Genomic DNA, 13,068 nt, shown 5'->3' with positions numbered 1-13,068 from the left:
GATCCCTTTCTGATTAGACATTGTCGCCAAAATCGCATTTTCATTCAAAATGTCAAAGTCAACAGTAGCAATGTTGGCTCATTCTTAAAAAATAACATGTTCATTGTTTCATCAGTGTTTTATTCTTTTAAAAGCACAAGATGGGGGAAACAATAAAATGAGGTCATTTTTATGTTAATATGTTTTTAGTAGCTTTCTCAGGGTTAATACAAACAAATAAACAAACAAACACACATAAGAGCGGTTTAAGAACACACCATTACAACTCCACTTTCACTTCCCATTAGGCAGCGGCTGACAGCAATTTCTATATATATATGTATATTCCATTCAAATTGTTGCAGAGAGCCATAATAAGGCTGTTTTTCTGCTTTAACTTGCACTAGCCTGTCAGAGAGAAAGAGGCACGAGGGCGGCGGTAACATTCAAATGGAGCCGAGGAGAGCAACCATAAAACATTCTGACAGGGACGTGTTTGTGCACGGATTTTTAGGGCAAATGGTCCATTTACATAAAAGAAAATGTGTTGCCACATCAAAGCAGAGAAAAATATTTAAAGACCCAATATGCAACATTATAAAATGATTTATTTTTACTCAGTAAAAATAAATAAGCTATTCTTCATCATCTGCAAATTTCATTAATTTCGTTTAAGTTTCACTTTTTCTTTTTTTACACCATATTATGCTACCAATTCTGACACAATGGGTCTTTTAACATTTCTGTAGTGGTAGATGATGACAAAATAATACAATACATTGAAAAAATACAAAAAAGCAGCAGGCACCATAATTTCTTATGCCAAAAACAGCTTCAGAAACCATCCATCCGTCCATCCATTTTCAACACCCGCTTATTCCTGAGCCCAGGGTCACGGGGGTCTGCTGGAGTCCATCCCAGCTGTCATAGGGTGAAGTCAAGTCACCAGTTCATCACAGGGCCACATAGAGCCAAACAAAGACAAACAACCATTCACACTCACATACACACCTATGGAAAATTTAGACTTTCCAATTCACCTCACATGCATGTTTTTGGATTGTGGAGAACCCGGAGAGAACCCACGCAAACAGGGAGAACATACAAAACTCCAGACAGAAAGGCCTGGAATCAAACCCACAACCTCCTTGCTGTGAGGCAGGCAGCGCTAACCATTGCACCATGAAGAAACCAAAAAAGTACAATTAGTTTGTGTGTTACCATTAGGTATTTGTCTCAAATTCCAGGTGGAAAATGACAATAAGCCACCTGATAGCAGCAAAACAACTGGCAGGACAGTAATAGGAGCTTATATAGACAGCAAACAACACAACTGTTAGCCTGTGCGGGCCGGCGACTAGCGAAGATGCCTTCAGATGAGACTAGAAGGGCGTGTCCATCTGGCTGCCCTTGGCGGCAGGAGACACCACTCTGTAGCTTCTCTCCTGCCACCTCAGCAACTGCAAGTGAACCTCTTTTTGCACCTGAGACACACACACACACACACACACACACACACACACACACACACACACACACACACACACACAAGACTAACTTTAAGACAATTTAAATCACATTGCAGAATTGATTCAGTTGGTTTATTGGCTAATGTTGCTTTGTTACTGGAATAAAAATCTGCAACTGGGCCTCTTGACAGATTTCCTTTCTTTTAATTTAATTTTGGTAACATAACCAAACCATTCTTAGACTATTCCTTGCTAACGCACAGTTGTTGATTGTATCCAAGTTCTGCTCTTTTGGTTTTTAAGGGAAATATATGGATACATTGATTCATTGCCCATGTGGCCATAACAGGAAAACAGACGAGCACAAGAGAAGACTCCCGGTTCAGTGTGTATAATAGTCACGCTGGCATCCCACAGGAGTAAGTGCTCGTAAGAGCTGCTTGAGCTGAAAGCAGAGGCAGTTCATTTTCTATTCCAATCCCTGTCAAAACCCAAACCCCTGGTGGCGCTACTATGTGTGTGCCTGGCCTTATTATGAAGCGGAGATCAGTAAATGAGCTGTTCTCAGCTGCTGCTTGTGTTTTTGTGTGTGCCTGTGAATGCTGCGGCTTGCACTGACCTCTTGATTGAGGAAGCAGTAGAGGACTGCAACCAGGAGGCCCTGCGGGAGACATAGTTTCAACCATCAATGATGAGTTCGCCCCACTGAGCTTTAATGTTGATTTTACACAAGTACAAGACAGCCAAAATATTGAAAACATCAAAAAGAACCCATGCTATGTGGCCCTTTATTTATTTATTTTTTCTAAAGCAATGTGTGTCTCCAGTGTGTCAAACTTCCCAGAGATGAATACATGCTCTACTTTAAAGAAAAAGTGAGCGTGCCATAGGGTGCAATTCTGAAACTTTATAATGTTACAAAGGGAAAGAATACTTCTCCCAGGTTAGCGCCTCAGAAAACCTTGTTTGTTATACACTTCCACAGCAGAGCATCACCTGCAGCAGGAAGCTAGAGCTGGTGGTTTAAGTGGTTTAAGCTAAATATGCTGTTGATTTTCAGAGTTTCCTTCAGATGTTTAATTATCTGACTCTGCTTCACTGCAGTCTGAGGCGGAAAATAAAATTTTCAAAATCAATAAAATATGTAACCGTGAACATATATATATATATATATATATATATATATATACATATATATATATATATATATATATATATACATATATATATATATATATATATATATATATATATATATATATATTGGAAATCCCAAATATTTTACTTGCACAGCCAGGCTGTGTCAGGTGCTGGTAGGCAGCAGGAGGGTCAGATAGACTTGAAATAACAAATCCTCCGAACACTGACTGGTCTGCATCAACTAAATCTTTATTCTCCATGAACAACGAACGGCTCATGCCACAAATATATAAGAAAACACATAGATCAATAAGATTAAAAACAATCATACTAGTTAATTTTTGAAAACATTTCTATCATCCCTGTACATAAATCAGGGTCCTAAACATACAAAAGATCAACAACACACAACAATGAGCAAACAACTTTACACAGTGATAGTAAATAATGTGCCTCCAGGCTTGACCCAACTTTGTAATAGCTGATGACGCGAGACGCGAAACGCGTTGTTCACAGGGAGAATAAAGATGAAGTAAACGCAGACCTGTCAGTGTGTGGATTGATTTTTTTCAAATATATATTTTTGCTTTGAGTCAATACACAGGGATTACGCAGTAAAAACAGACTCTCTAAAACAGCTGCTGCTCAGAGGTCTATTTCACACCCCAAGCACAGCTGTATTTACTCTGATTCATAACACGGAGGAGGCTAAAAAAACAAACAAACAAACAAAAACAAAAAAACACAATAAAACAAGGCTCTCAATCGGAGGAGCTTTGGTCCCAAACCAGCATGTGCCTCATGTCAAGTATTGAGATCGATGCTTCAAACTGTTGACTTGATCTACTTCGCTTTTGTCAGATTTCTCATGTCTTCCAGAAAATCAGGTTTTAAACTGAGGCACGTGTTGTATATCTGCATTAGCACTATGCTCTCAAAATAGATGCACAAATAGGTTGTAGGATACAGATCGGATTATATAATAATCTGAAAGACATTCTGGGCACGAATAAGTGTGTGAGCCTATGTTTTTGTGTCCCCCCCCCCGTGCACACACGTACCTGGAAGGATCCCATGCAAAGCTCAATACAGAGGCGCAGATTAACGTTGAAGTAGTCGGGCAGAAAATTGAAGAACATGTAGTGGGTGCCAAACAAAGGGATGAGGAGGAGGGTGGACTTAGTCAGACGTCTGTTGGACAGAAAACGAGGGACATTTTTACCCACCGTCATGCATCAAGATGTGCTAATCAGTGAGAGGAACCTGGGATACGGTGCTTTAAGCCTGCGCTCGGTGGTTGTTTTGAGTGGAAAAGCAGCTGCAGCAGCTGCAGCGCTGCAGATTTAGTGAGGGGACATTGAAACAGGGGCCGCTCAGATTGTGCTTCCTGCGTGTGGACGAGCATATTAATCAAACAGATGCCATGACGTCAAGCATCCCATCACTTTACGTCACTGCTGGCAGGATGTGCACCACCTCGCTGATTGCTTTCGCCCAATTAGTTGGTAAAGCAGGTCGTCCAAAACACAAATGTTCTTTTTTTGTGTGACTTTAAGTTATTCTTTTCATTTTCCATATGACACCAATTAACTGATTTAATTTTTACACGGTGCATTTAAATCATTGTACAATATTAAGGCATATACAGCAATATGCACGCCAACAAGTCCCTGACATGCAAACCTTCCTACCTGTACTGAGAGGAGTTATTGAACTGGATCAGCCGGGGGTTGAGCTTCTGAATCAGGATTCGGATGATGTTCACGAACAGCAAGAAGTTGACCTGAAGATTAACAAAGGGTGGCAAAAAAGGTCAAATTAGATTAAAGAGGCAGGTAGCCCTCGTAATGGTGAAATAAAGCCTTGACAGCAGGTAGAGCAAATGTCACTAAATGTCAATTCCTATTATGCAAAAAAAAGAAGAAAAAAAAGAGAGAGACTGAGAACATTGTCTCATTTTTCACTTTCAGCTCAGAAGAAAAAAGTATGCTACAAGTCAAATTAAAAAAAGTTTTTCAAGAGTGAATAATATCTTTTTTGGTGACAAAATTGATCATTCTTTTCATTCAGTCTGTGTTGACACTTTGCAAACTTTGCCAACTCTCAACTGGACGATGTGAATGCTGAACACCATAACAACTAAACAGCTTAACAACAACTTTAAGATCAAGATAAATTCCCAATCAGTGTCTCTGAAAAGAAGACGGATCTGTTTGTGAAGGCTGAGCCTCATTAAGAGTTTCTGAGTCTTTTTCTTCACTCACCGCAATGGAGACAACAATTGGGCCTTTGATGATCCACCAATAGGGGGAGTTCTCATTTATGTCCCAACACCTGCAGAGGAGAGCACGTCAAGAGGCGCAACTGAAGGTGAACGTCTGCGGTGAGAAACAGTCGGTGCAGCTACTGAGTTTCTGACTTTCGTCGGGTTTATTTGGTACTCATTAACACACGCAGGACACTTTAAGGAAGTTTACAGGAGGAAAGACGGTTCTGAGTATGTAAATGTTTTTGTTTGTGTGCATGCATGCTGGTGGCGGTAAAGTGATGTGGGAGTATTGTGTACACACTCTGTGTCCTCAAAGTAAACCCTGGATCCGATCCACAGCACGATGAAGAGCACCGGAACGCCTAGAGACACAGGTAGAGACTTTGTACTCAGTCTGCCAATATACAAGCAGCCTGTAATGACTAAAACACATAAAAAAAAACAACACAAAGCAGTCTATTTAGCCTTCTGTTTACAACCTCCCACAAGCATTCCACAGCCATTGGACCTTCCAATTGTTTTGAAGGGGACAGAAACACGGCAGAGCAGACACCAGTCTGGGAGTCTAAATCTGGGAGACGTTTTAGGCCCCTTTCTGACATCACAAAGGGTCAACATTTTTTTCTTTGAAGGGTCACACAATGGCTTGGGGTGCATGTAATTGTTAGAGAAACAATGATGAATGATGAAGTGAACTTTAGCCAAAAAAAATGGAACCTTTGACACAACTAAGAGCATTGCAGAAGACTTTTTCCCATTACTGCTGAATTAGAATACATCAGGCTCATTTGGAGTGGTAAATTACAACCACTCTCAGCTGTCAATCAATGCCAGAAAAAAAATGAGGAAAATCGTATGCGGAGGATTTCTCACCCCAACCCAGCAGCCCAAAGCCCCAGAGGCAAGGGCGGCATTGATAGAAGGACGAGAGCAGCAGGGAATTGAGGTAAAGCGCCTCCACCAGGAGCCAGAAAAAATTGGCCATGACACAGTAGTGACAGAAGACGACAGAGGCCTTGCAGGCAAACTGGTACGTGAGAGACAGGGACAGAGAAGGAGGGAGTGTTAGTATGGGACAGGAGGCATCTGGAGCAGTGGAGAGCAGCGGAGCGTAGGCATGACAAAACTAAAAGTAAAGGCAAAACAATTCTATGCATAAAGGGTTCCTGAATTCCTTCATTTGCAACCAAGAGCTGCGGCGGCGTCTCACCGTGGAGAGGGTGCAGTGGTTGGTGTCGTCGCTGGAGAACAGGGCGGCATCCCTGATGAACACGGCCAAAGCTTTCAGGATGAACGTGGCGAAGAGCTGGACGTGGATGAAATTGCGGGCACAGCGCAGCCTCCTGTTGATAAACCGTGAACAATAATGAAATGATCATATCAGACTTCAAGCAAATCGTATTAATTGTGCAGGGATTGAAATGCACAAAAATGGTTAGAGACAGACTCTAAGAGTGGACCAAACAGTGACTGACGAACCAATCCTGTGCTGGGAGAGGCTCAGGGTCGGCCTCTTAGGGCAGAAAGGCAACTTATTTTGTTAGTTTTTATCTGCTTTTTACATAATAAAGAAGATTTAAAGAGAAAAAAAAGAAAAAAAAAGACTCAAACCACTTTCGGTTCCTCTCTTCAAGGCCTGACAAGAGAGATCTGCCTCAAAGTGCCCAATTTAACACAGAACAGTCTGTTGATTACAGCCTGGGTGGATTTTAACAGACTAAACAAAAACATTTTGATTCATTTTAAGATTTTCAAGCCCAGTTGATAATTTTTTATGGCATATGAAAGGTTTTCTCTTTTTTCCAACACAATGACACCTGAAGAGCAGCAGGATGAAGACGGCCACGGACAACACGGCCAATGAGATGCTGTAGCCGACGGTGTAAATCAGCTTGACGGTGGTGAAGTAGGACTGCACCGTCTGAAAGCGAGAGATGAGACAAGAGTCAGTCGCCGCTCTCCAAGGCGTCACTATTAATCTAATACCTTGCGCGGAGAACAAATTGCAGTCGAGCTCAGCATTCAAAGGGGACAGAAGACGAAGTCAGGAAATAGCTTTATTTGAGTCAAATTGCCGTGAAGCAGAGTTGATGAAACTCAACTTAAAACTGAAAAAAAAATCATGCTTCATCGCAGTTGCATCCTAAGGTTGCTTTGTTACACTAAATGATGGGCAGTGACATTTCTTACCATTTTTAAGAAGTGAATCATCAGTAAAACTCAAAAGTTAAATTTTTTCTTTTGATTGTTATTTCTCTATTTTTCTCCCTCAGCTTTTCCACTCTTCCATAGACCTTGTCCTCTTGCTCCTCCTGCTTCCCACTCCTCAGTCTGACCCATTAATCCGATTACCTCGCCCCCCCGTCTTTACCTCAGGAATGTCATCATCCACACTGCAGGCGACGTGGTACGGAGGGAAAGGTCTCGACCAGCCGCCACTGGTGCAGTTACGACTCACTGATCCTGTTGTTTGAGAAAAAATAAAGGAGGAAAAAATTCCGATGACCAATCAACCTTTTGAGTCAAGCAGATGTTCACTGTAGTATGAGCTTCAGCGTCATGTTGACCGCTACGCTGAATTAAATATTCAACCTGGAAACAGCATCAGCGAGATATCCGCCTTCCTCTGCGAAATCAAGGGCTGATTTCCAAAGAGGCTTTTCTCAATTTACAGATTACCTGTTTACAGACCCTCATCACCTGTGCCGTTGCCAAAGATGGACAAAACTGCAGGACATCCCATGTGGACAGTCTCTTCGAAGGCTGCGTGAGGCCAGCAGACGACTGCATCCCAGAAAGGCTGACAACCTTTGGATTGACAGTTTAAGAGAATAATTGAAAAAGACTTAAGAATTAAAAAAAAAAAAAAAAAAGGTAACCACAGCGTCGCAGAGCGCCACATGACACGTGAATTTATGTCAAAACACGGACCCTCTGAGCTTTCGTTGGCCTGCTCTGCAATGTGCTGCAGGCAGGTGCGCTCCTCCTCTTGCAGCTGGAATATGAGCTCGCATTCAGGGTGCAAGCTTGACCAGGCCTGCAGGAGGAAGAGAGCAAGGAAGCCGGTGGGACAGAGAACCAGCTGTGTAGAAGAATGCGTTGATAATAATGCATGATGATACTGTTGATCTGTTAATTAAGTGTGCGTGTGTGTTTTTTTGTATCATTATTTTTCTTTCCATGAATTTAATGCAAGCACTGCACCCCTTTCAAGTCCCTGCTTGGACCTTGAAGACACAGTTTAATTGCAGCGGTTGGAGAGTAAAAGGCACAACATGATGAGGAATGAGGGAATTGTGTTGGGGGGGTTGATTTGCATGCACACAAATCCGGGATCAAAGACGCGAGGGAAAGAAAAGATAAAGGAGCTTCTTTCAGGCCGATGTGTGATCACGTTTCATGTCCATTTTCAAAATTACGACGCAAATTTAGAGATTGTTCTGCATCTCTGTTTGCCAGTGTGGAGTAATTTGCAAGCGGCTCCGTCAGCCAGTCTTTTGATCTTACAGAGACTCACCTGGCTTGAACACACTGGTGGTAGATAGAACTTTAATCAAATCATGTTTAATTAGAAGGCGCGTGGAACAGACTCTCGTTCTGGAGCCTCAGTCGCACCTCAAAAAGCCTCAGAGACAAGAAGTGCCTCCAACCTCGTGTATACACAAGCTTCAGTAGCAACACTCCTCTGGGAGCAACGGTCCCATGGGAAACGTCCGCTTTCCCACCAACAACCATCAAAGGGAAGCGACGAAGATGTCACTCACTCAACTTTTTTTTCCCCCTTTTAGATCTCTGGGGGAAAAAAAATCTATACCAAAGTGGATTTGCATGGAGTCATTTTAGGGCATTATTCAGTCTTTACAGCCTTTTTGCTACCCTGAAGCTGTCCTTGCACCATGCAGTTGATTATTTCACCTGGGGAAATGGGTGTAGTTTTTATTCAAAGGAGCAGCCTTACATAAAAAGTAGAGAGAGCTTCTCAAAACGAAAAAAAATAAGCATATTTAGCCCTCTGTTTGAAACCAGTAGCTTGGAGCGGGTCACAGCGGGTCACAGCAGGTCACAGCAGGTCACAGCAGGTCATAGCGAGTAGAAACTATAACTGGCTGTAGGTGCTGTCACTAACCTGAAAGAGGGTTCAGGGAGCTACTGGCCCCATTTGTAACATCACAAAGGGAGAAGAAGGAGAAGCCTTTATTAATCCCATATTAGGGAAATTTGCATAATTACAGCAACAATACGATAGAAAAGAATGGAAATCATATTGAGTAAAAGAAATAAGGGAATAAAAAATAAAATAAAATAGAATAAAAATATCAACAACAGGGAACAAAAGGCGATCAAAAACAAGATATTCAACAGTATATTGACAGTTGGATTCTTTTACAAATTATGTACATGATATTGACATATAGATGTTTTTTTTGCACCTTTATGAAATGTAAGTATGTGAGAAGATGATTTTACTGAGTACAGCTGTACAGCCTGATGGCTGCTGGCAGGAATGACCTGCAGTGGCGATCCGTCTTGCACCTAAGGTTCACCTGTCCTGAGCTGGAACCCCAGGAAGCCCAGTTACTACTTGTTGAGGGGAATTCAAGAAATCCTCTCATCGGTTCTTCAAGTAGGAGGGAATGAAAGCCAAGCTGTGAGCCCCTGCGGTGTCAGAAACAACCTGAGCAAATTAATAACCGCTTCTTCCTTTTTATTCCAAGTGCATCACCGCAACGCGACAAGAGGTGTTGCCCTGCAATTTAAACAGCAATTAGAGCTTTTCCCCAATGAAACATAGTCAGTCTGCTTCACTGTCTTTGAAGGATGGTGCAACATGCATGCGTCTATGGAACGCTGCACGTGCTAATCGGTCTTTAATGGGCTTTAATGGAATGAATGCATATGCAAGGCAGAAGAGTGGCCTATATACTGGTAGACAAAAGCATAAATAGCTCAAATGCTGGCTACATGTGACTGCCAGCTTCCAATGTCAGAGAACACTGACTGTGACTGACTGATTTTGTTTTGTGTGCATATAAATATGTACGTGCATCAGCTGGATGACAGTCTGAGAGGCTGAGTAACTTAAAAGGAAGAAGAAAAAAACATTTAGGTGACTGTGATGTGAGAAATGCAACCAAAACTGAAACCCCGCCCACCCCCATGATGCGAGGTTAGCATGCACTCCGCTCTAAAATGGTTTTCCAGAGTAGTGAAGCCCATTTCCACTAACTACCCAAATAAGGCCCATTATAGCAGACTTACTTCCACGGATGTTGCATACTATTTTTGACTCGTGTTTCGTGGACTCTTCGTGGTGCAGCGTCAACCTTGAGACATGTTTTATTTGGTCAGAGCGAGGATCGCATGTCTCCGGAGTTTAAATACCAAATTAATCGTGGAGCAGAGCACTGCTCTTTTCTACAGGGACAGTCATTCATTCTGAGTCTTTATGCAACCCGTTTTGCACGGAACTGAACAAGCTTCGAATTAATGTCTCAAGCACTGGCCAAAAAGTAGACAAGCATATTTCTGTGTTCTTCTTTTTTTTCTACGTCTGAAAGATCTCAACATAATGTCAGACAGAGATTTGGACAAAACGTGGCAAATAATTATAAATAATAATACAAATAAATAATTTCTGTCTTTTCTTTCTTTCCTCCTTGCTTTCTTTCTGATACAGTCTTGCCTTGTACAACAAAATTCCAATCACACCTGAGCCTTCGCAAAAGACCACTGGTGGCACTGTGTTTGTGTTTCTCATTTCAAAACGTGTGAGTGCCGTGTTTCATGAACCTTCAGTGGTTCATTATGATTCCCAACAGTGCGGAGCAGCAAAAGGGAAAGGAATCGAGGAGAACACGGTGATGAGAGTGTGCCCCGTTCCCATTTTCTCTCTGCCACGTTGATGATCGAACCACCTGTTTGCCTGGTTCTCATATTTCTATTACATTATGGAAATTTGCAACCCGGTGCATACTAATAACCCTGCGTGCCAAGAAAAAAAAGAGGAAAGGATGTTGAAAGGAGTGATATCCATGGGAGTAAAAGTTTATCTTTAGCTGCACTAAACAGAAGGTACTTTAAATGATAAACAAATGATTCACAAGAGTAGTGTTCGCTTTCCTGAATACAACTGGCTCATTATTATTGGCTACTTGTTTGTTCTTACCGCATCAAGTGCACAGGCAAGCAGCTGACCATATTTTTGGCTTCGTGCAAGGTGATGCAGCTGCACACTGCAACTTTCACACTTTCAGGCACAAACACACTACCATGCCAATTTCCCGTCCATTTATGGAGTAGAGCAAACCCCCAAGGAGGGGGGGGCATCAGAGGCCCGGGTGAGCTGCAGCCATGATGTGGAAACACCACAAAGCTGCTGATAATATGTTTAGCTGCTGCTGAAAGACGACATCGTCCATCGAACACGGGACCACGACAAATGAGAGCAAAAACACAATGGAGTTTCCCCCTAGCGAGGAGATCAGCTACAGCTTGATGCTTCCTATCAATGTGAGTGGTCATATAAGCTGCAGCACCACCTGGTGGCAAGCAACATTGTGTTTAAACTAAAGTAAATTGAGAGGAAATCAAAAACGTATTTCCCACGCAACAGTATTTAACCTTGTTCTTTGTTATGTATTTTTTTTTAATGTTTATAAAGTGCCAACATCAGCACTAATCTCATTAGCAAGAGCTTGGCTAGCACTGTCTTCTTCTTCTTCTTCTTCTTCTTCTTCTTCTTCTTCTTCTTCTTCAGTATTTATTGACTTCTTCTCTTCTTCCGAAGAGTCATAAATAGATTGTGCAGGTGAGACACAGAAAACCCCGACATAACCTAGCCTCAAAATTCGATTATAAATCAAAGTCTGACCTACACCTGAACGCATTCTCAGAATTTAGCATTTCCACATGAGTGACGTGAATCTGGAGCATGTTGGACCACGCATTGGAGGAAAAAAGAATCCTGGCCCTGTGTATGAACAGCACACACAACTGGAACGATCCCTGCCTGTGTTTAGGCTAAACATCCTCACACAAAGTGTGAAACACACAAGTTGAAGCAAAGGAATTTCATCAACAACAAAAAAAAAGAAAATAAATCCGAATGTGATCATTCATTTTCACAAAGTTGGGGTTAAAAGTAACGCAGAGAAAAGACATTGAAAAAGACAATGGGATTTTGCAATTATCTCTAAAATAAGTATTTCTATAGGTTTGTTTGTTTTTTTTTGTTTTTTTTTTTAAATCAAAACGGTAGACAGGTTTACTCACAGGTGGAGTCAGACACAGAGTCAGTAGAATCCCTCTGAGCCGGAGAGGTGGCATGTTGTCGGCTCCGTGTCTTCAGTTCAGTCAGTCCGCTGGCTGCCTGCCGGACAGGGAGAAGCACATCAGCAGCTCCACTGGCTCACAGGCGCACTACTGTCAGGCAACCACAACTAAATACAGCTTTTCCGGTGTATACCTTCAGAATAAAACCACTTCCGTCACGTAGAAGAGGAATAAAAAGTTCAAAGAATATTTTGTTTATTTTTATTTTTAACAACAAATATATTGTCCCATATTCAATTTTACAGGTTCCATTTTACTTAAAAAGGGCTTTTTCTTTCAATTAAATTAAAAAAGATGTCCCCCTCTTGTTGGTTTATTCATTTTTGTGGATCACAAAAAAGCTTTTCCTTTAAGAGAGAAAAGAAATTCCTTCCGGAAATATTCACGCTAGTCACATAACATGTCTGCGTGTTTATGCCTATGCCTGGCAAGGTTTCTGATTTGCACAGGAGTCACACAGAGATAATGTGTTGATCTGGGATGTGAAGAACTAAATGAGACACAAAGCACAAACACGTCTTGGAGGCATCATTCCTGCCATTGTTTATTCAGGTTTACTGGATGGTTGACAGTTCTGTCATTAGTGACATTGACTGCTTGTAGTGATGACTCAGATGAGTCACGAGATGATCATCCATAAGTAGCAAAAAGAAATACAAAAATCTTTCCCTCTGTGAACTGCTTGGATTACAATTAAGTAAACATTTGCGATACAACATTGTTTATAAGAGTTGATTAAAAAAAATCACAAAAGTGCAGCTTTATAGAGAAAATATGAAGCAATGCATACAAATATGCGCCACTTCCACCCATCAAAAATACATCTGTGAGTGCAAGGGAAACAGTCTTCTAAAGCAGCATCGACAAAAGCCCTGGTTA

The 13,068-nt window shown here is 41.7% G+C and overlaps 1 protein-coding gene across 3 annotated transcripts; it reads right to left on the bottom strand.

Moving 5' to 3' along the window:
• Nucleotides 1-320: 320 nt before the first annotated feature.
• On the bottom strand, nucleotides 321-12,271 carry ghrhrl (growth hormone releasing hormone receptor, like). 3 transcript variants are annotated; one of them, XM_076039325.1, is made up of 13 exons: nucleotides 12,130-12,271; nucleotides 7,789-7,939; nucleotides 7,558-7,665; nucleotides 7,229-7,320; nucleotides 6,675-6,778; nucleotides 6,068-6,200; nucleotides 5,731-5,884; nucleotides 5,159-5,219; nucleotides 4,853-4,922; nucleotides 4,280-4,371; nucleotides 3,650-3,779; nucleotides 2,068-2,109; nucleotides 321-1,463 (listed from the first exon to the last, which is right to left on the bottom strand). In XM_076039325.1, the coding sequence occupies exons 1-13, from the start codon at nucleotides 12,181-12,183 to the stop codon at nucleotides 1,362-1,364; spliced, it is 1,293 nt and encodes a 430-aa protein (XP_075895440.1). In that variant the 5' UTR covers nucleotides 12,184-12,271; the 3' UTR covers nucleotides 321-1,361. The 3 variants fall into 3 exon arrangements, with proteins under 3 accessions (XP_075895440.1, XP_075895441.1, XP_075895442.1); XM_076039326.1 differs by having other exon boundaries at nucleotides 7,789-7,894; XM_076039327.1 differs by lacking the exons at nucleotides 321-1,463; nucleotides 2,068-2,109; nucleotides 3,650-3,779 and adding an exon at nucleotides 3,805-3,923.
• Nucleotides 12,272-13,068: the final 797 nt, after the last annotated feature.

This window comes from Nelusetta ayraudi, unplaced genomic scaffold, assembly GCF_046127955.1.
Source record: "Nelusetta ayraudi isolate G7.1 ecotype Tasmania unplaced genomic scaffold, CSIRO-AGI_Nayr_v1 ptg000059l, whole genome shotgun sequence".
NCBI lineage: Eukaryota > Metazoa > Chordata > Actinopteri > Tetraodontiformes > Monacanthidae > Nelusetta > Nelusetta ayraudi.
The sequence above is the reverse complement of the archived record's forward strand: the minus strand, read 5'-3'. Positions and strand labels throughout refer to the sequence as shown.